General features: G+C 43.1%; 1 protein-coding gene across 3 annotated transcripts in view; it reads left to right on the forward strand.

Annotated features, from left to right (window-relative positions):
- Positions 1-21332, forward strand: part of IFT122 (intraflagellar transport 122) — a 30170-nt gene extending 8838 nt beyond the window's left edge. For 2 of the 3 annotated variants that reach the window (XM_077184705.1, XM_054640224.2), the window contains 17 exons: positions 422-586; positions 1430-1627; positions 3185-3325; positions 4983-5036; positions 7285-7446; positions 10135-10301; positions 11156-11327; positions 11889-11991; positions 13456-13596; positions 14564-14661; positions 15538-15638; positions 16768-16933; positions 17903-18014; positions 18418-18546; positions 19360-19439; positions 20070-20234; positions 20895-21332. In XM_077184705.1, coding sequence (XP_077040820.1) covers positions 422-586; positions 1430-1627; positions 3185-3325; positions 4983-5036; positions 7285-7446; positions 10135-10301; positions 11156-11327; positions 11889-11991; positions 13456-13596; positions 14564-14661; positions 15538-15638; positions 16768-16933; positions 17903-18014; positions 18418-18546; positions 19360-19439; positions 20070-20234; positions 20895-20984 — 2244 coding nt within the window. In that variant the 3' untranslated portion in view covers positions 20985-21332. The remainder of the gene's footprint in view (positions 1-421; positions 587-1429; positions 1628-3184; positions 3326-4982; positions 5037-7284; positions 7447-10134; positions 10302-11155; positions 11328-11888; positions 11992-13455; positions 13597-14563; positions 14662-15537; positions 15639-16767; positions 16934-17902; positions 18015-18417; positions 18547-19359; positions 19440-20069; positions 20235-20894) is intronic. The other variant, XM_077184704.1, reaches the window with a different exon arrangement.
- Positions 21333-21744: the final 412 nt, after the last annotated feature.

Consider the following 21744-nt stretch of genomic DNA (forward strand, 5'->3'; position numbering starts at 1 on the left):
CTTCTCCTGGTGACCACTTTGAGGGTGTGGCTGTTGTCTAGGTGTAGGGGTTTCTGTTTCACATGCCAGGTGGCAGCTGGATGTGCCAAACTGGAGCCCAGAGGTACTGATAGCAAGGACATTGAGATCCTGTGTGTCTTCTGTATGTAATGTATTCCTGTAGTGATTAAATTGTGTGACTAGTGGAGAATCCAGGATGCATGGCATCTGATTTATCTGTATAGGCTTGCGACCTAGAGCGTGTTGAGTCAGCCAGGCTGCTCAGGAGACAAACTGGAAGCATTTCCCTAATTTTATTGCAGTTTGTCTGTGAAAAAGCTTGCAGTTTCACCCTTCAGACAGCACTGAAGGTTTTGCACGCTGTGCTGTCTCCAGTTCGGGGACAGGGCAGGCTGAGCGGGTTTGTCTCCAACGTGCCTAGATCCTGAAGATCTTCGTGGACAACGCGCTGGCCATCGTGCTGCTGAAGCAGGCCACGGCCGTGCGCTGCCTGGACATGAGCGCCTCGCGCAGCAAGCTGGCCGTGGTGGACGAGAACGACACCTGCCTGGTCTACGACATCCACACCAAGGAGCTCCTGTTCCAGGTGAGCGTCAGCACTTGCTGCGGTTTTTAAAAGGGGGGGCAGGAGGGCAGGAAGTAGTTTGTGCACAGAGCATCCCAAAAGTGTTGCTGTGCAGAAATATGTGTAACTCATTTAAGCTGTTAATCGCATCTTGTAGAATTTACCTGTGATCTGTTTATCAAAATCACCCTCTCAGAGATGGGGGAGTAGGAATGAGAAGATAGGAAATCTATGTGAGCAACAGCTGAATAAAGAGCTCTTAGACATGTGACCTTTTCAGTTTAATTTAGAACTCTGCCCTGCTTCCCTCTGAAGCATTACAGTTAATGAGCATTTTAGTTTTATCATTAGTACGAACAGAATTAAAGCCTAAACATCTTTGTTCGTTGGGTATTCATAGGCTATAAAAGGAATCATGATAATGCTCTCTTCATTGGCAGTTTAGCAGTCACTTATTAATGTTGATTAAATGTTTTCAGAACATACTGGATAGCAAGGATGGAGTGCTGCAAGATAGGGTCTGCAACTTCCTTTGCGTAATGGACTGAGAAATGATCAATTAAATCTGCTAACTAGCAGTATATTGTTGTGGAATTTGGTATTATGTTTTACAGATTGATTCTAGAGATTGCTAGTAAATATACATAAAAGGCAAGACAATTATAGCTGAGTATTAAAATGTAAAATACATCCCAGTGAATCTGTTCAGGAATATTCTAGGCTTTAGGATATTGCAAATGTAAATAATCAGTGTATGTGTACACACCAGGCTGTAATGGGTCAAGCACTCCAGCTGAAGGAGGCATGTTTCTTAGCAAAGATGTGATTGCATCAGTTGTAATCCTGAGATGTTTTGCTCATTAGGAACCCAATGCTAATAGTGTGGCCTGGAATACCCAGTGTGAGGATATGCTTTGCTTTTCTGGAGGGGGTTACCTCAATATCAAAGCTAGCAACTTCCCTGTCCACCAGCAAAAACTGCAAGGCTTTGTTGTGGGTTACAATGGCTCCAAGATCTTCTGCCTTCATGTTTTCTCTATGTCAGCAGTTGAAGTTCCGCAGGTAATCCTTTAATCTCATTAAGTGTTGCTTTATATCTCATAAACATGAATGTTTAACAAGTGAAGAAGCTTTTCTGAGATTTACTTGTATTTCATTACTAAAATGATTGCAGTTCACACTTCCTTCATTGTTATTTAAGTTATATTGTGTGATCTATTTTATTTTTGTTTCTTTGGCATTAATTAACTTCCTTTTTGCTGTTGGTAATTGTCTCTGATTCTCCCTTTCTACTTGCAAATGCACATAATCTAATATAGTGCAAGCCTTACCTCCTGCAGGATTTTTGCTGTGTTCTCTCTATATAACTTTTATCCATTGTAATTTCATTTTCCTTGAATACATAAAATACTGTTTTATTGTTGCTTCATCTAGATGTCTTTAGGCAATATTTAAACAGAATATTTTAGTCTGAATGTTTAGTACCTGTGTGGTATTTATATGCAAAATTTAGAGATTGCCTTCCATAAAATGCTGATTTCTGTCATCATGGAAGTAAAAAAAAAAAACAAAGCAAAAAAAGAAAGTAAAAGGATTGTGACTCTGTGCATCCAAGAGTGTGCAGAACTTGCCTCTGAGAATTGATAAATAAAGCAGAATGTCCTGTGCTTGTATTGACTGATGGACACCTGTGTTACAGACCCTCTGTCCCCTGAGGCCCCGGGCAGGTCCTTGGTGAGGCTCTGGCTTGTCCAGGGTGGTTGGCAGCCACAGACAGGAGCACTGGGCCTTGAACACTCCTGTCTGCCTTTGGCATGCTGTAGGCACAAAGATGCCACAGAATTATTGTGCAGCATCTCAGAGGCAGCTTCTCCAAAGCTGTGCTTTTGGAGAGAGGGAGTAGTAAAGGGTGTACAACGTTCAGATAAATGGTAAAAGTAACGCAGAAATGGACCTGCATCGTGCTGGGGTTGCAAAGCCAGGGTAAGGCAGTGGTGCTGCCATGCTCCCTGCTCCCCCAGAGGGCTCTTTGGTGCAGACCCACATGTGTCTGTGTGTCACCCTGCAGCAGCTGGCAGCTCCCCACGGGGATCTCCTTTGGGGCAGGCCCTCGAAAACCCCAGTGTGCTTTGTACCAAGTACTTGGTAGCACAGCTCTGTCCTCGAGGCTGGGGCAGGAGAGTTGCTTTACTCCCCCTTCCTGTGTGTCTGGGTGTTTCCAGGGACATGCCACTCCTCCTGCTCTTGGCCCTTGAGAGCACACTGCCCCTCCTTTGCTCTGCTTCCACAGTACTAAAAAAGCGCAGTGTACAGCATATTTAGCATGTTCAATGCCCAGAAGAATTCGCATCCTTAACTACTTCCTAATATTGCAGCGAACTGAAGATTTCAAAATGGATGAGTTTGGAATGTAATTAACCCAGCTTGTCTAAAGATAAGATAAAGATCACCCCAGAATGTTGTTCTGTCTGTGTACAAAACTGAGATGTTTACTCTCTGGGCAGCTTGTAACGGTTGTAATTAGAATATATTTTTTTTCCCAATATATGTAGAAAATTTCACTAATATATCTCAGTATTATGCTTTCTGATACATGCTTTTTTCTATGACAATCCTCAGTCTGCACCCATGTATCAATATCTGGAACGAAAAATGTTTAAAGAAGCCTATCAAATTGCATGTTTAGGAGTGACTGATGCTGACTGGAGAGAGCTGGCCATGGAAGCCTTGGAAGGGCTGGAGTTTGAAACTGCTAAAAAGGTAAAGCATTTGTTTATTCGTTTAGCAGAAAGCTTGGGTTTGATATTTATATGTGTGTGTGTGTATGACTATAATGCATGTTTTGTGGCTGGAATATGTGGTGTTCCTGGGTTACTGTCTTGCTTGTCTTTTGTGTCTTGTTCCACAAACAAAGCAACTGTTTTTTATAAACTCATGATTTTGAGATGAGATTTTGAACTGAAATCTAAAGTATCTCTCTAGATAAATGCCATGTTCTAAATCAAGGTGTTTGACAGAAAGAAAATGGTTTCATCTGGGCAATGCGTTGATGGGTTTAGGGGAGCAGAACTGGGAAGCAGTGCCCACCGGGTGGCAGCAGAGGATGCTCACCTGCCTTTGGCTCCCACCTTCCTTAGTGCCACAAACTTGCCCTTGTCCCCCCTAAACATTTATTATAAGCTCAGTACAAATGTGAAGGTTTCCTGCTCTTTGTTATCTCCCATTAAGGCTGTGTGAAGGCAGTGGTGCTGTATCGTTTCAGGCCTTTCCTGTGTGGTGTGCCTTGCTTTGGGGAGTGGTCTGTGAGTGGGCATAGACTGAAGAGCTGAGTTTTCTCTGGCATAAAATACCTCCCTATTTTCTTTCACCATCTCTTCTCAAGTAAGAGAGAGCAAACTGAGTTCAATGTCATGAATATTGTATGGAAGACAAAACATTCTAAAAATACACTGAGAATGGTCTGAAGCGATAGACATCTTTTAATAACAGATTTTTTTTTAAAAGGAAATTAAATGCTTTTTTTTTTTCTTAAGTGGAGGCATCAGAATAATTCCACTCTCATGGATGGCTTTATGCAAATAGATACTTTTGAAAAGAAGTTTTCAGTGCCTCCTTGGAATTTTTAAGTAGTGCCCTCTTAGAATTAGAGCGGATTAATTCAAACAAAAGCAGCTTCTTGACATTAAAGGCTCTTACAGTTCCTAGTTCAATCCGATGTAAGCAGAATATTCTGTGCCCTCTTCAGTTTGGTTGGAAGTCTTGAATGTGCAGCCCAAAGAGTTAAATTTCTGTTTTGTGATGCATGTCAGGAATAAGTGCTGAGCTGCTGCAACTTGCACGTGACTTTGCCACTTGAGACTTTGGGTTGCACATTTATCTCCATTTGCAAAGATATTACACTGTCTTAAAGTACTTTTATCTTATCGTCTTCTTACTTCCTTTCCTCTCTCTGAGCTCCTTTCATGCTGGATTTTCGGAATGGTTTAAAAACTAGGAGCATATGCAGCCGGCTTTGACAATGCGATCGGTTATGTGCCCTTCCTTGTAACAGTTTCCTGAGATTTCCTTGTCTGTGTCTCACCTCACATCAAAATGGAGAAGCTATAAAATAGCCAGAATAAAAGCATGTAATATTTTAATTGACACTTTGTATTTCTTGGGGGACTGATAGGCACAGCTCGGCCGCCTGCTGTGCCGAGCTGTTCCTGTTGTGCCTTGTCTCCTTTCCTGTCACAACTCAGGGGCCACAGTCACAGTCAGAGCCCTTCAGGCTTGGGACTACACACACCCAAACCCAGCAGACTTCTGCCTGTCCTTTTTGCATGAAGACAGCTTGATTCATGCAGAATAATATTTGGTGTTTTCTGGGTTTTCAAGTTAATGCCTTTTACTCTTTTTTAAAAATTATTTTCAATAGGCATTTACCAGAGTACGAGACCTTCGATATTTAGAACTGATCAGCAGCATAGAGGTAAGCCAGTGTTCAAGAAGGTGTATTTTCTTAAAGTTACTGCTGTACCAAATTCAGTATTTTCTGTTTTGGAAGGACTTTTGTTTGGATAGTGCTTCTGACTGTTGGGGATGTGTTTGAAGTGAAAAATCCTGGGTAGTAGAGGTGACTCAAGTTCTAATCATAGGATTGGAACTTCGTGGACCAAAATGTGGGTGTGGGATGGGAACTTCTGAAACTGTCTTCAGGAGAACTGGAAAAATGTTCAGTATTCAATTAATAATTGGTACAATACTACTGTGCTGACAGAGCTTAGTACAGAATACTTCATAAACATGAGTTCATTAAGCCTTTCCCTACCCCCTGGAGGTAGGTAATTACTATTATCTCCTCCTTGCAGAGACAGACACAGGCCCAGAGAAATGAAATGACAAACTTGGGGTCTCATGACAAGTCTGTGACAACTGGAAATAGAATTTGGGATTCCATACTTCTATACTGTGCTCTAATCACTCCTTCCTATTCTTTTCACACTTCTTGATAGAATTTCATTCAACAATAACTGTCTGTCATGAGCACTTGAAAATACACTCATCACCCTTGTCCTTCTGCAGAGATGGCAAGATAATGCTTAAAGATCTGCTTGGAGATGGCATAAAGGGAATTCCTCTTCCTTGTTTTAATTAAATTTACACCTTCTCTTAAAAGATACACTCCTTGTCTTCATGTCTGCAGAGCTGTCCTGCTGCTGTCAAAATGCCATCTGGTTGCAGTGAACTTTTCTCTAACACAGGACAAAGGTCTGCATTAAGAGCCCCTTTTTTCAGTTGGTTTTCTTTTTTTTTTTCTTTTCAAGGGTATAGGTAGGTGAGAGTGTTTTCTCACCAGTAGTAACCTTTCTTTTCCACATATGCTTCTCCAGATCTTCATATATTGAGGATATTCTGGATTTGTCATATTCTGTTAAGTAAGAAAGAATCCCCGTAAAAATAGGCATAAACTAACTTTCACACATCCTGAAAATGCTCCTTTTACAGTGAGTTCTACATCCCCACTTACCCTCGCCTGCAGTGGATTGGATTCCTTTTAAGGCTTGTAGGGTGTAACTAAACACACATGTTCCATTAATGCCATGGTTTTCTCTCAGTAATGACACTTTTTCTTTCCCAATTGATGACAGACAAACATTGTTGCCATCTCTATCTGACAAGATTCTGTGGAGTCTTCAAAAAAGGGTGTAACAAGTCCCCTGATTATTCATTTAACCAAGGTTTTGAAGGAAACTTTGAACACTCAGTGTCAGCCCAGTCAGTCAGTGTGGCCATAGAGTGATGGCTGAGACCCTCTGGCAGCAGAGGATTGATTTTGGATGCTGGTGGAATGCTTTTCCCCTTGCATGCAGTTTTCTTTAAATTCAGTTCACAGCTCTGTGTTTCCATACGATGTGGGCAAACTGCAGCAATAATTTTATCCCAGCAGGGTAGTGGTGTGTGTCCAATGCACAGGATAAGGCAGACACATGGAAACACACACGTGTGCAAACCTGTCTGGGTCCCTCAGAGTCAGGGTCCTGCTGCAGTTTGATTCATGTGCAGGGTTTCTCCGTGGCTCTGCACACACATGGGACGTTACTGCGTGGCTCTGCACTAATGCTGTCCTCATGGTCCCTTCCCAGGCCAGAACAGAACAAGCAGTTCTGGTTTCCAGGAGAGCATGTACAGGTGCTCTGGAAGTGACTGGTGCTGACCCAAATCCGTGAGCTCTTGCATGTGGGGACAGTGAAGGTGTCACTGGTTTGTATTCAGAGGCAGGCTAACATGCTTCCTGAATCTACTTATTGCTGGCAGTTATCCTCCTGTTTGTCATCCCACCTGCACATATTGTTAATGTAGCCAAATTATATGCTGGTGAGATTGTAGGGAGAAAATGAGGAGCCCATCAGATGCCTTTTTAAAATAGACTGGCATAATGATAGCATGTGTTCATTTTCCTGTGTGAAATCAAGAGAAGTGACTTTTCATCACTTTGGTTTGTATAGTGACATTTAATTTTGCTCTTCATAATTTTAATTAAGGAGGGATTTAATCCTTTAATTATAAATTCACCAGAAATGTAGGAGAGGCATAATTATGCTATCCCGTTACAGGTTTTTAATTATTAGCAGTTAAAATCTAAGCCTGAAAATCAAATTCCTCAAAGGCTATTTCTCGCCTAGGTGCTGATCATCTAGAATATTTTCTACATCTCTTCAGCTTTTCTATTTTTCCAGGATCGGAAAAAGCACGGAGAGAACAACCCGGAGCTGTTCCTGGCAGATGTTTATGCCTACCAGGGAAAATTCCACGAGGCAGCGAAGCTGTACAAGAGGAGCGGCCACGAAAGCCTGGCCCTGGAGATGTACTCGGACCTCCGCATGTTCGAGCACGCAAAGGTAGGACCTGGCACCTGGGCTTCAAACCCAGAAATTCTGATGTACCTCTCACTGTTTCCAGTGTGTGATCCTACAAAAGAGCTGTGGGCTTTGAATTCCAATCTCATTTTCTCAGGTATTTGTTTGGAGGTTTTTTGGCTTGTAAGGGGAAAAGTATTTCCGGCCTTGGTGCAACAGTGGCATTTTCTTCAGAGTCTGCTGCCAAGGCAGCAGGTTGTGTTTTGTAGAGTCTCAAATATGGCTGTGGAAATTCAGGGCTTTTCAGTGAATTCTTTTAGTGGACCTTGTGATTACATAGTATTATCCATAGTAATTTTCTTTCTTTCAAAATGAAAAAGTTTGGTTTTATGACTCCTTTTGCATTATCTCATTTGAGAGTCCTTTTTTGTTTGTTTGTCCTCCAAAGATGACAAGGTAGTACCCACGTTATAATAAAAATATATGGGTAGGAGTAAGTCAGGTCTATATTGATGCATTTTAAAAACTGCATAATATGCTAACCTAGAATATTTTTGTTTACTACAGAATTTCTTCCAAAGATTCAGTGTTTTGGCTTTTTTTAAAACTCAGTTCCATGTAGGAATAAATTGAATATAATTCTGAAAAGTGTTGGTTTTATATGGTGATAAGGAGCATTACTAAGTCTTCTGTGGTGTTTTCTTATCGAAATCCCCGAGAATGCATGCACTGTTTAGTCTCATTCATCACTCATCAGAGCCCTATTCTGCCCAATCCAGGACAAAGAATTCACCGTGATATGCACAGAAACTCTTTAGCAGAGATTCCCCAAGCCATGCTGCAGAGATCTTTTTCTTCCAAGAGCTCAACAGAAACATTTGGGGGCTTTGCTGATGTAAGCCTGACTTCCGCTATTTTTGGCTGATGAGTCTTTGTTAGCTTCAGTGTTTTGGCTCCTCTTGAACATAAATGTAATTCATACAGGAAAATGTTCCCATAAGTCTTCGTAAGAATCTTTTAATTCTTGGCTGCAGTCATGTCTAAATTTAACCAGTAGAGAGCAAGAGGTCTCATGTCTCCTATACTTTGGAGTGATTCCATGCTGAGAAATTCAAGGTACTTCATAAGGCAGCTTCTTGTGCAGGGATTGCACAGGACATGCAAGAGCATGTAAACCCCCCTTGTTTTCAAGTTGTTCATCCAAGGAAAAATACATGGGGGAGGGGTGTGTTTTTGTGGTGCTGTTTTCACTGATGCTGCCAGAATTATTCAAAGGGACCCACAGAACCTGGTTTCTTGTGCATGACTTTGATGAGGTCTGGACAGAGGGTCCAGACTGGAGGCAGAGGTTGGGAGTCCTTTGATATCTGGTCAGAGGCTCTTTATCACAGCACCAGATCACTAATTACTGGCAACTCACAAAAAACCTTTTATACTGTGGGAAGCTGAGCTTAGCTTTTGATTTGGGGCTTGTTTTGGTGACCTAAGCTGGAAAACAGTCATGCCAAAGAGATTGTTTGACTTCACTCTGGAGTGCAGTTTTCCATACTCAGAGGCTGTTGGGATACCTGTGTAGCTGCTCCTGGAGCAGGGCTGTGCTGCAGGAGGCAGGCCTGGGGCTCGGTTGGAGCTGGCACAGATGGGGTGCACTCCTGGCTTCAGGGAGCTGCTGAATTGCAGTGGTGGAGCAGCCCTGGTGTACAGGTTTTTGTCCATTTGTTGCTTTGGTTCTGGTTTTTTACACCTCCGTCAGAATTTGCCAGAAGTATAGAGGATATGCAGTTTTCCACTCTTTTCCCACCTGTCATTTCTCCTCTGTTCTGATTTTCTTTTGATAAAAGCTGTTTAATGGGCAGTAGCCTGTTCTGTTAACAGTCAAAATTGCCCTTAATCGATCTTCTGGTGTTGAAGGGGGGTTTTATATTTTTTTCCTGGCACATGATGTCAACAGATGTGAACCATATGGTGCCAGAGCTTTAGTTCTGGCAGAAGAAGCTGAACTAACTATTAGAAATATTTCCAAAATGGTTGTCAACACAGGGTCCAGGCTTGGTGTTTGCATTCCTTCCACAAGTCCAAGCAGTGCTTCAGAGCACTCTCACTTTTGAGCAGCTGTGGTTCTGGTATTATAAAAGAACTTAATGGATATATTTTTTTAAATACCTTGTTTCCTGCAAAGACACTTGATAATTATTTCATCCTGATGCCAGTGTGTGATCAAGTGGATGTGCTGCTGAGGGCTGGGACTGGGTCGTCATTGAGAAGCAATCCATACCTGCTTGGCTTGCAAGAGAAAATCTAAAACTTGGAATTATCTATTAGAGTTTTTCGATTAGTACCATTTTGTTTTGGAAAGGCTTGTTCCTGACAAGCTTGCAGAAATTGTAACTCGTATCCACCGAACCAGGCTTAGCAGAGAGCAGGAGGGGACATTAGGGTTGCCTCTGAGCACCTGCACTGTCCTTCTCTGGGCCTGGCCACAATCTCCTGCTTTCTTTTTAATTGAAAACTGTATAAATGTGAGACTTGCCATTGTTTCCTCCCAGACACGGGGCCTTGATGATGAGCTGCTGAAGGCTGGCTCAGTGCATGCTGCTCTCCATGGAGTATTTCTGTCCTTGGGAGGCATCATGGTTTTCATTACAAAAGCCTTTATCTATTTTAGAGTTTAGACTGTAATGATGTTTGTGACCAGAAGATAATGCAGACTTCTGTATTGCACTGTTGCAGGAATTTCTGGGGTCTGGAGATCCCAAAGACACAAAGATGCTGATAAAAAAGCAAGCAGACTGGGCCAAGGATATCAATGAACCAAAGGCAGCAGTGGAGATGTACCTCTCTGCTGGAGAGCACATGAAGGCCATCGAAATCAGCGGGAACCACGGCTGGGTGGATATGTAGGTTTTTTGTCTCCTCAGAGATAACAGATAATAAAAGCTTGAATGAGACATTATGAATTCCCCATAATTTTAAAATAAGACCAAATGTATTTTGTATCTGCCTTTATATCAGGTTGAGTATCTGAAACACACCTATGATTTAAAATGTTTTAAAAGTTGCATATGTTTAGAGGGTAGGGCCATAAATATGTTACAAAAACTAATGCATTACAGCAATGAAGACTATGCATAGATTTATCTACAATATGAGATTGTCTAAAATAGTGTGAATGCCTTCAGAGTGATCATCACAGCAGTAACTGTACCAGGTAGCCCAGTGCTGCTGTTCTCAGCTGTTTAGCATAATCATCTAGCGGGGAGAGAAGTCACCTGGAGCACAGAGTCCTTACAAATTCTGTGGCCATTCCTGTCTCTGGTTGTTTCTCATCAATGTAGGTGGCACTTTGGGTCATTTGCTGGGCTGCCTTGAGATCGTGGCCAGGCCCTTCAGGCTGGCCTTGCCTCTGTTTTGCTGTGTGGCACAGGGGCTGCTATTTATTCAGGAGCCTATTGCTCAGGTCAGGGTTGGGAAGTGTGTCCTGTGCCACTGAGTCATGCAGGACGTGTTCCCTCCTTCCATCTGCAGAGTCTGAGATATGGAACTGAATGTGTGAGCAAAGAGGGAAGGAAGGGCTTTGAGTTTGCAAAAGGAAAAAGCTATTTGGAATGTTTACTGAAACTGTTTAAACACTGTTGCATGGTAGTACTATTAGGATGTTTATTAAATGTTAACTGATTAAAGGTGAAGTTATGACAATAATTAAAAGGCAAAGCACCAGGGCAAACATCTGGCTTCTTTCTTCTGAGCCTAGGTTAATCGAAATTGCTCGAAAACTGGATAAAGCTGAGCGTGAGCCTTTGGCCAAATGTGCCTTCTATTTTAAGCAACTTGATAACCCTGGCTATGCTGCAGAAACCTACATGAAGGTTGGTGACCTGAAAGCACTGGTCCAGCTCCACGTGGAGACTCATCGCTGGGAGGAAGTGAGTGTGCCCTTGATTTGTGTTTTGAAAACCACTGCTTCTTATTATCACTGGTTGCAACTAAAAAGGGAGGCAAATGTCTGGCTCCCCCAGCATCGTAATGAGGGAGGAAGGCTTCTGCAGAAGGATTCAGAGTATTTCAGTTAATTGTGTATGCCAGCATGTGTTTGGTGGTGGTATGGTCTTCTGAAACTGAATCTAAACTGCATTTATAGCGTTACTTCAATTTCTTTAGAAAATGCATTCAGTAAAAATACAAATATTTTTTGTCTCTTGCTGGGAAATCTACTAAATTTCCCAGATAATCACTTTTGAGTCTTTCTGTTTCAATAGTCAATCTGTTATTATGCTAAGCTTCTTTTCTTTTGTTGTTGATTGCTTTTTTATTTTAAAACACATAAGTTTCATACTGGAGAAAATATAGATTACACTCTCTATTCTGTGTATATGTTTCATTGTGAATTTTCTTAGAGCTGAAGGATTGATCCCTTGGAATACTTTAAAACCTTTAACCTTTTCAACCGTGCAATATTCTAAGAATAAGCTTTTTATTTATGTCAGGCATTTGCTCTGAGTGAAAAGCATCCTGAATTCAAAGATGAAGTGTATGTCCCTTATGCTCAGTGGCTGGCAGAGAGTGATCGATTTGAGGAAGCCCAGAAAGGTGAGAATGTCACTGACAGATCACTGCTCGCTCCATATTTACTCCATAGTAGACTCTGCCCAGGCAAATTTCTTACCAGTGGTATTCAAAACCAAATATAACCCATCTTTTCATACTGGTTTTAAAGTAACTGGAAATCTCCATATTTTATAGGAAAATGTGATAAATCTATCAGAAATTATGGCATCTAAATATAAGTCCAGATTTTCTATCTTGTTGTATATCTGAGTGTGGCACATAAAGAGGTATTTGGCATATAATCCTAACTGTTGTAAGATTTTTATCCTGCAAAAAATCAAAATATGGCAGCTCTATTATTACCCTGAGTAATTTTTCCTTCTATTTAGACAATACTGGATTTGCACAAGTCGAGTTTTCCTGTTCCTTTAAGGTTTTTGCGAGGTTTGTTTGGCTTATAAGATTACATTTGAACAGAACTGTTAACTTTCCATTCTGTGGAAAGCCTTCAAAACTCAGTGCACAAACTACTGGAGAGACAAGAAGCTGTTGAAGTGAGAGCTCTGTGTGCAGTGCCTTGGCTCAGGTGCAGTTCCATGTGACAGGTGCCCCTGCTTGCCTGAGCCAGCTCGGATCCAAGCCTGGCACTGCTTGGCTTAGAAGGGCCAGGTAGGGGCTGGGCTGGGCCTGATCTGCCTCTGCACAGGACGAGTTTGTGTGTCTTGGCACCAAGCCTTTGAGCAGCTGGTTGAGGGCAGGGTGGTAGTTTGCACTCTCTGAATGCAGGTCGGAGGCCCCATGTGCTCCACAAAGCTCTGTGCTGCTGGGGCTCAGCAAGTGTGGGTGCCCAGAGCTGGAGGAGCTGGAGGTCCTCACGGGACTCTTCTGGTCTCAGACAGAATGTGAGGTCTGAAGCTGAGCTGGCTTCACTCAGGGGGCAGCAGTGCTGTGGGGCTGGGTTTTTTGGGCTTGGTTCCCCCGCAGCCCTGTTCCTTTGGCCAAATGCAGTTTGCCAAGTGAGAATTCAGGGTGTTACTTGGTGCATCAGAAAAGGAGATGCTGTTAGTAAATGACGGGAGGGTGTAGTAGCTGTACTCTTTTAAAGTATTCACACACACCAGAGCACTGGCTTCAAACAATTTACTGTAGTTTTGAATGAAGTTGGGATTTGCAGTATTTGGAGATCACTGTTGTTTGTACAGAGATCTAATCATCACAGCATCTTCTCTTTTCTATTTAAAAAAACCCAGTAACCCGTATTATATATACTCCTTGAGCTCAAGAGTTGCTGAGACAGTGCAAAAGCTTCAAAATACCTGCAGGTTCTTCTCATGTTCCATTAGTGTCACTGCATTCAAGGAGGAAAATACAAGTGTATAATCCCTTTTATCCTGCCCTGGACAGAGGTTTGATATGGGCTGAGTAGAGTGCTCTCCGTTCAAAACCATTAGTTTCCGTTAATTGATGTAATCACACAGTGAGCCCCTCTTTGTTTTGGCTGGGCAGCGTTTCACAAGGCCGGCAGGCAGGGGGAGGCCGTGCGGGTGCTGGAGCAGCTCACACACAACGCCGTGCTCGAGAGCCGCTTCAACGACGCAGCCTATTATTACTGGATGCTCTCCATGCAGTGCTTAGACATTGCCCGAGGTGAGTCACCGAAAGGAAGTGTGTGTTTGTTACCTTGTTGTGCACGTAGACAAACAGCTCTGCATTGTGATAGCGTTGCTGCAGCTGCTTCTCCGCTGGGTGCTTTGATTTGGGTTTTTTAATGCTGTGCACATCTTGGGCTTGTGCTATTTTTGTAGTCCCCCGTTTTTCCCATGTGCTAATTTAAAACAAATAAACAAACCAGCGACATCAGCAGCATAAGGCTCCTTCTGTAGTCTGGCTGGGATGAAAATCCTGCCTCCTGGGACCATGTATTCTCCTTCACCCTCCCATCACACCCATTGCCTGGACGGTTAAAGTGCTAGTAAATAAAAGATGTTGGAGAGTAAGTTACCTCAAGTGTTTGAACATAGGTTAGGGAGGTTACAAATTATTTCTGCCAACAGGTAAAACTGATTGTTTGCTAGCTGTCATCTTGTCTCCAAACTGTATGTCACTGGGAGAGAGGTGTCAATAGTTAATAGGTGTAGTTTAGTGATAATGCAGAAGGTTGGGAATACTGCCTTTTGTCTGGTGCCTTTGGTTTTAGTTCAGCTGATCTGTCACCCCTCAGATGTTTGAGATGCATGTTTTTCCAAATGGCTTAGTAGTGTATTTGGTATTTGTGAAAGTTTTCAAAACCAATTGTATTTGTGAACTCTGGCATTCTGGAAGAGGTTTCCAGGGATGCACACCTGCTGCTTTCTGTCTGTAGCTCTTCTGTAGCCTCTGGCTGTGTTAAACCATTGCTTCAACTGTCCTGTGTTTTGCCATGCTTGTTTCAGGTCAGAAGTTTGCTCAGAAGAATAGCAACTCTGTAAGCATATATCTGCATGGGTAGATGGGGCATACTTGACCTGGTACCTATCTCCTCTGGCTGGTGCTAAAATGATAACAGGTTGTTTTCTCCCAGCTGAGTCCATAGACTGCTCTTTGAGACTGACACCAATGCTTTTGCCTCCCACAGAGAACGAAGGACAGCAGACTGAAATGTTGCAGAAGTTTCATCACTTCCAGCATTTGGCAGAAGTTTACCATGTCTATCACTTTATCCAAAGATACACTGTAAGATACTCACTTTAGAATTGTGTATTTATGCTTCCTGAGCTTTTTCCTTAGGGAGTCCAAAAATAACTACGACTTTTCAGGCAATTAAATATTGAATGTACATCAGTGATACTGTATAGTAACTTTATTTATTTATTTAACTTTATTTTATTTTATTATGCAGTCTTCAGCTGTCCTGTACAAGAGCTTGCTCCTCTCTTTACAGCTGCAGGTGGGGCAGGGCTGTGTGATGCCTGACCTCCCTCCTGCCCATGGCACTTTCTGCTGGTTGCCTTGGTTTGGTCCCATGGTACCTGAGCCTCTGCTCCTGCACAGGCCAGGGTCAGTTTTTCCCTTAGTCACTGGAAAACGGGGTTGAACAGAAGGCACATTAGCCCAGGGATTTCCACAGGGTGCTGCATGTGTCACTGATGTGCAGTCACGAGTGAAGAGCTCCTACTAATTCCAGCAATTAGAGTCATGCTGCCATCACCCTTGGTGCAAATACCTGTTGTAGAACATTTGAGAACCCTTGCTCTGTGCCCTTGCCCAAAAGAAGACTCGGTGCTGTGGAGTCTTTGCTGTCAGACTACTTTAGATCTCACAGTGCTAGAGACTCTGCACTGTGGCTGTGCAGACTGCCCTCATTTTTAAATAACCTGTTAAAGGTTCTGTCTTAGCTACACTGATCTCTGTCTCTCTTTTCTCTGTGTATTAGGCATGAGGTTTGGTGATACAGATATGCAAAATCCACTTGTTATGTTCTGTCAACACCTCTTTTCTCAATGGATGAAAGAAACACCGTACTAGAGATGCCTTGTGCTGTGTTGCTTACTGATGTAAGTTGTTGGTTTTCCAGCTTAGAAATGTGTGTCTATGTTTTTCATACCACAGGAGGAGCCTTTCAGCTTCCACTTGCCTGAAACCCTCTTCAATATTTCCAGGTTTCTGCTTCACAGCTTAACAAAGGAGACTCCTTTGGGGATCTCAAAAGTGTATCCTTCCAATATAGTACAAAATCTAAAAGTTATCATGTGATACATGAAAGGAATAACTGCTGTTGGTCCAAGGCAGGCACTTACTGCAGGGAATCTTTGGTGTCACCTGTTGGTTATCATTAATGGGAACTGACTTCTGGCCCTCAGGAATAATCAGCATCTTCAAACTATTGAGCTGCACTGGTTTGTTATTTGATATGGTTTTGGAGAGCTATGCAAATCAACTAATGTCAAACTCTGTTAGGCCACCTTGAACACCTGCTCCTCTGGTGTGTCACCTGTGTCAGAAGAGCAAGTTCTAGGACATCAGTCAGTGCAAAAAGGGGTTGGCTCTGAATCTTGACAGCGTTGTTACAAGGAGACTGAACTGAGGCAGAAGCAGGGAAACCCAGGAGCTTTTGCTTCCTGTGAGGTTGGTGTGGCCTCGTGGTCTGTCAGGCCACCATCTGCATGGCCCTGTTAGTGCCAGTGAACCTCTGGGAGTGCTTCCTGAAGGGGCTGTGTGAGCCCAGTGAAATGCACCTTTCTGTAAGAGATAGCCACGAGGTCACTGGATGCCATAGGGAGTTCTTGGTTTCACTTCATTTCTGGCTTTGGATGGGATATTAGCTTTCCTTTTCATAACTTCCTTGCTTAGAAATGTAGAATCTTTCATGAAGTTTTTGATAACAGGCCTTGTGGTCAGTAGGTGTAAATAGCAGTTCCCTCAGGTGGGAGGGAAGGACAACACTTGGTTGCTAACATGGGGCACACTCTTTCAAACCACATCAGGTATATTTACTCAGTGTCAGAGGCTTACTTATGCTGTAAAAAATGTTAGGATTTTAGTTTTTTTGTGGCTGGGGGAAAGTGCATGCACCCCAAAATTACTGAAATATTGTAAATGGAGCCATAGCAGTATTTATGTAGCATCAGTTCCTTACCTTGCTAATAATTGCCCACAGATATTTTGATAGTCCTTTCACACATGTTTGTAAATGAAGTTCTGTAAATAGATTTCTCTGGTTAAAGCCTGTTTGAAGTCCCGGTGTTGGATATGCTTCATTGCACAACTTCTGTGATTAGACAGAGTATTGCATTTTTTCATAAATGCTGTATGTATTTTTATTCCTTAATTAAATTATAGCAATACATTATTGGCCCTGGCAAAGCAGAGTAAAGCTCTTGGTGCATATAAATTGGCTCGTCATGCCTATGACAAGCTGCAGGGACTGCAGATCCCAGACAGGTTCCAGAAATCTGTTGAGCTGGGCAGCCTGACAATCCGATCCAAGCCATTCCATGACAGTGAAGTAAGCTGTAATGTGTTTCATGTTAATCATTAATATGTGGTCTAATCCTAGAATATGAGTTCCTGTGTGCACAAAACAGTCTGAAATATATTATGCATGGCTCTGTGATACAATTGTATTTCTGCTGGAAACACAGTCCTTTTATTGTTATTCTTCGAGTCAGACTTCCTTCTGCTCCTGAGAGCAAATTAAAATCAGCCCTCTCTTTGTGGGCAGCTTCCATCCTCCCTCTCCTCTCTTGCAGTTACCTTCCTCACTGCCTATTAATTCTTCCAAGCCCTTTTCTTCCCAGTTCACATGCTATTGTTCCACAGCCTTTGTCTCTCTTCAGCTGGAGGTCACTTTCATTTGTCCCACTCCTAACATTCTTCCCCTCCTCCCTCCATCCCTTCAGTGACCTTCCTTCCGTAAATCTTATTTGAACACCTTTTCTTCTTTCACTGAAGTCTGGCTTTCTGCAGTGTTCTATAAAGCCATGTCTCAGGGAGTACTCACTAAAAATAAATTGCATTGTACCAGTGAACATACACCTGGCCTCCTGAAATAAGAGAAACACACCCTTTAAGAACTGCCTAAAATAACTCTCCTCTTGAAAAGAGATGAATTAATTGGAGAACCTAAATTTGACCAAATCTTAGAGCAAAAAAACTTTGCTTCAGTAAACTTCTCTTCAGCTTCTTTTGTCCCTGTGTATTTGATGCAGAATTGTGCTTCTGTTACTGCAAGGCAAGGTGAAAACTTAATTTTTAAAGTGGTGAAGACAGCTATTTTTAATGGGAAAACTTGCTGTTTGTTAAAAAGGGAAAGCATTTTCAGATGTTGAAGGGTCTGATTTCACAGCAGTGCCTCTCCAGACTGGCGCTGGTGCTGTGTCGGTGTTGTCAGCCGAAGGGGCCCGCATTTAATTGAAAACAAAGAGCTGAGGATGTGCCGGTCTGTGGTTACCATGCTCTCCATCTGTCTTTCCAGGAGCTCGTGCCCCTGTGTTACAGGTGCTCCACCAACAACCCCTTGCTGAATAACCTGGGGAATGTCTGCATTAACTGCAGGCAGCCTTTCGTCTTCTCGGCCTCCTCCTACGGTGCGTTGGGACACCGCGTTTGCTCGTGCTTTGCAAGTAGATAAATGTTAACAGAGTAGGTCAGTGCATAATTCCTTCTTTCTGCAGTGCTGTTTGGCCAAACAAATGTTCCTTTACTGTTGCTAAATTTGACTAAGTGGGGGTTGTTGGCTCTCACTGCAGAGCAGCAGCACAGCATTGTTGCATTGCCAGACACTGAAATGCATCTGGTGTTCTGTGAAGGTGAACACAACCCTTTCAGAAGTGTGGGGGGTTTGGTTTGCTGCAATTTTATTTTATTTAACTTGTTTCATGAGGGAAGGTGGGCAGAACATGAAGGTGACATGAAGGAGCACAGTATCTGCAATGAGGCATTTCCTGAGTTCCTGCAGGTCGAACATTTCCTGCCTTTCCCTCCTTTCAGAGGTGCTGCATCTGGTTGAGTTCTATTTGGAAGATGGCATCACAGATGAAGAAGCTGTAGCTCTCATTGATCTTGAAGCTCCAAGAGTGAGTAAAAGAGAGAATAAATGGCAAGAGATGATGACTGACCGTATCCTTTTGATTAAAATTGGTTTCCTTTTCTTAGGGAAAAATTAAACCATTTAGAGTTTATTTTTTCCTCTTAGGTTTAAACCTTTCTGTCATATGACTGATGTAAGTACAATTGCATCTTGTTTCTTTGTTGTGTTAGTATAACAACCAAGACACAGTTTAACTAAACCTAATATTGTCAAGACGCTTTTCCATCAGGACAGTTTATTTATTATCCTGGCAATGTTTGTTTTTAACAGTGGAATGCCATGCTTTACCTATTCTGTGTGAACTACTTTCATAGGATGAAGGGAATCTGGAGTGTGTTGCTTCCAGTAACAGCTTCTTTTAGAGGCTGCCTTCTCCTAGCCAAGGGAAGTAGCACTTCACAACTGTTCCTGTTGAGATCTGGTTTGGAATGCTTTGGCATCCAGAGCTCCCAGTTGCTGTCAGGGTTATAGAATATGAGATTGATGTAGAGTAATGCACAGGAACACACAAACTCTGACTAAAGCTGCCCAAAAATGTAACTTCAATAGATTGCTTCCTTTGCTCTGTCATCTGTGGAAGGGTAAGAGCTGATGTCATGCCTGGCTGTGGTCAGTCTGTTCTGGCTGTTCTACAGCAGCTGCAGTGATAAACTTCCCCAGTCACTGGAAACCCCAGCAGGGCCTTCTTGGTACTTTTTGTAATGGTCTGGGCACTGTCACAATTTGAGATACTCTGAAGCAGCAAGGGTCCTGCTGGGGTGCTCTCATACTGATTCTGTCATTGCTGGCTATGGTAAGCAGTTTTACAGGAATTCTTGTCCTTCCTTAAGACATGCATACAGATGTTCAGAGTTTGAAGCTTGATGACAGTACAGATATTATTGAGGATGATGATCCCTTTACAGCAAAACTGAGCTTTGAGGTAAGAACCGTACCTGTGTCAACCAACAGAAAATTTTTAATAGAATTTTTTTTTTTAATAGAAAATTTTACTTTACAAAGTCACTTTTATGGTGTGTATGTGGTACAAAGAGAGCTGCAGAGCAGGGGACTGGGAGGGGGATGGCACTTGAGAGGGAAATGGACTAACCGGTTAACTCCTCCCTTAAGAACACAAACAAAACCCCTCAAAACAGACAAACAAACCAGCAAAATCCACACAAACCCCCCTCAAACAAACAAACACAAACCTCACAAAACAGCAATGATTTTAAACCAAACGCTCCTGGAATTTTGTTTTCTCACCATGCACTGGTGCAGCAGCAGCACACCTATAGAGCAGGCCTTACTGCAGGGTTTCATAGGGACTGTGAGCGTGGCTGTTATTTGCAAGGAGCTGTGTTAAAGAGACAAGCAAAGCTGACTGGAAACAGATGTGGCCGGATGCTGCTGTTGCTGGAGGTTTTGATAAAACTGATGGGGAGTTTGGTGGGACAAGGCTTGGGCCAGGCCTGCATTAGCTTCTACTGGATTTTACTTAGCTTCTTAAAACAAGCAGAAAGCCTCAGGGGCAGCGGCGGGCAGGCGGTGACAGCGCTCTTTGCTCCTGCAGCAGGGAGGCTCCGAGTTCGTGCCGGTGGTGGTGAGCCGCGCCGTGCTGCGCGCCATGAGCCGCCGCGACGTGCTGGTGAAGCGCTGGCCGCGCCCGCTGCGCTGGCAGTACTACCGCTCGCTGCTGCCCGACGCCTCCATCACCATGTGCCCCTCCTGCTTCCAGGTACTGCTGCGCCGGGCTGTGCAGACAAACAGACACAGCGCCAGCCTTTGAAACCTCGCGCTCTGAAATGTACTCGGCAAATTCCTGAAGGAGGTAGAGGGGAGCAGTGCCACCCCAGCTCTGAGCTGTGTGATAGACAGGGGAACAGCTGCCTTGGAAGACTTGGCCAGAGCTGAATTTGAGAAGTTGCCCTGACAGCAAGTCAGAGCCTCTTGAGCAAACCTTGGCTGACCAACAGAAGCTTTATTTGTATTTATTTCCTTTTGTTCTGTCTCTCTGACTTGCAGCCTGGTCTAGCAAGGAGACCAGTCAGTGACTGTTGCCTTGTGGTTCAGACCTGCTCCTAAAGCATCCAAAAGGGTCCAAACCCTTGCTCAGAAATAACTTTTTGAAATGCTGGAATTCAGTCATATTTGCTTACTCAACTGCCTAATTGTCAATCCTTTTGCAAAAGCAGTTAGCAGCTCTGGCAGAGGTCTGTGACATGCTCGCTGCTGTGTTCCAGGCTGTAGCATCTCAGGTGACTGAAACCAAGAGGCCCAATTCTCTGTGGTGGTAGTTCCAGAGTTTCTGTGCTATTGAGTAGCCATTGAACTCAGTTTGCATTTTCTTTGAGCAGGGTACAGGCTAACTTGTTTTAAATGTGTTCCTAATTAACAGATGTTTCACACAGAAGACTACGAGCTCCTCATACTCCAGCATAATTGTTGTCCCTTCTGTCGGCGGAGAATAGATGAGTCAAACCAATGAAGAAAACCAGTCTTTTACCTCAACAACAGACTCCCCTGTTGGCTCAGCAAAACCCTTCTTAGATCTGTAGAGCTTTCCTAATAACTTAGTTATGTCATCTTGTCTCATTTTGTATGTAAGAGTGGAACCAAGTTGAAGAATTTAAACTATTTTTTTAAATTAAAACGTCTGTTTTTTGTGAATGTGCTCTGCATTTTCCAGGCAAGCAGCTGAAGTGCCACAGAATTTTACAGGAATATTTCTAGAATCAAGTTCAGCCTTCAAGTAATTGGTTTTACTCCAGATTGTGCTCCTTAACACACACCAGTTATTGACAGATCTTCAAATAAATGGGACTATTTTTCACTATTTATTGTCTCAGAATTTGCTATAATACTCATGCTTCTGATCAGAAATTTCTTTTTCCTTTCTATTCCATTTTGGCAAGAACAGCATTTAGAGCCCTTCAAATATAATCTGAAGAGTTCTACTACTCTTGGCACTGGGGGCATCTCACAGCCACCCTGGGGCAGGTGGTGGCTGAATCTGTGTGGAATTCACCTGGTTAAAGTGCAGCATGTGAGGCTGTGCACACCTGAGCTCCGTGCTGCTGCCATGGAGGGCTGTGTATGGGAGAGCTGCTGAGCAGGGTGTCCCCAGCATCGTGTCAGTCCTGAGCTAAGCAGGAGCTCTATGGGCGTGTGGCAGGAGGCAGACACACTGCTCTCTGCTGCAGCCTCTTGTGGAGGCATGAGACACGGGGGGCATCAGACCCAGCCAG

This window comes from Agelaius phoeniceus, chromosome 11 (assembly GCF_051311805.1).
Source record: "Agelaius phoeniceus isolate bAgePho1 chromosome 11, bAgePho1.hap1, whole genome shotgun sequence".
NCBI lineage: Eukaryota > Metazoa > Chordata > Aves > Passeriformes > Icteridae > Agelaius > Agelaius phoeniceus.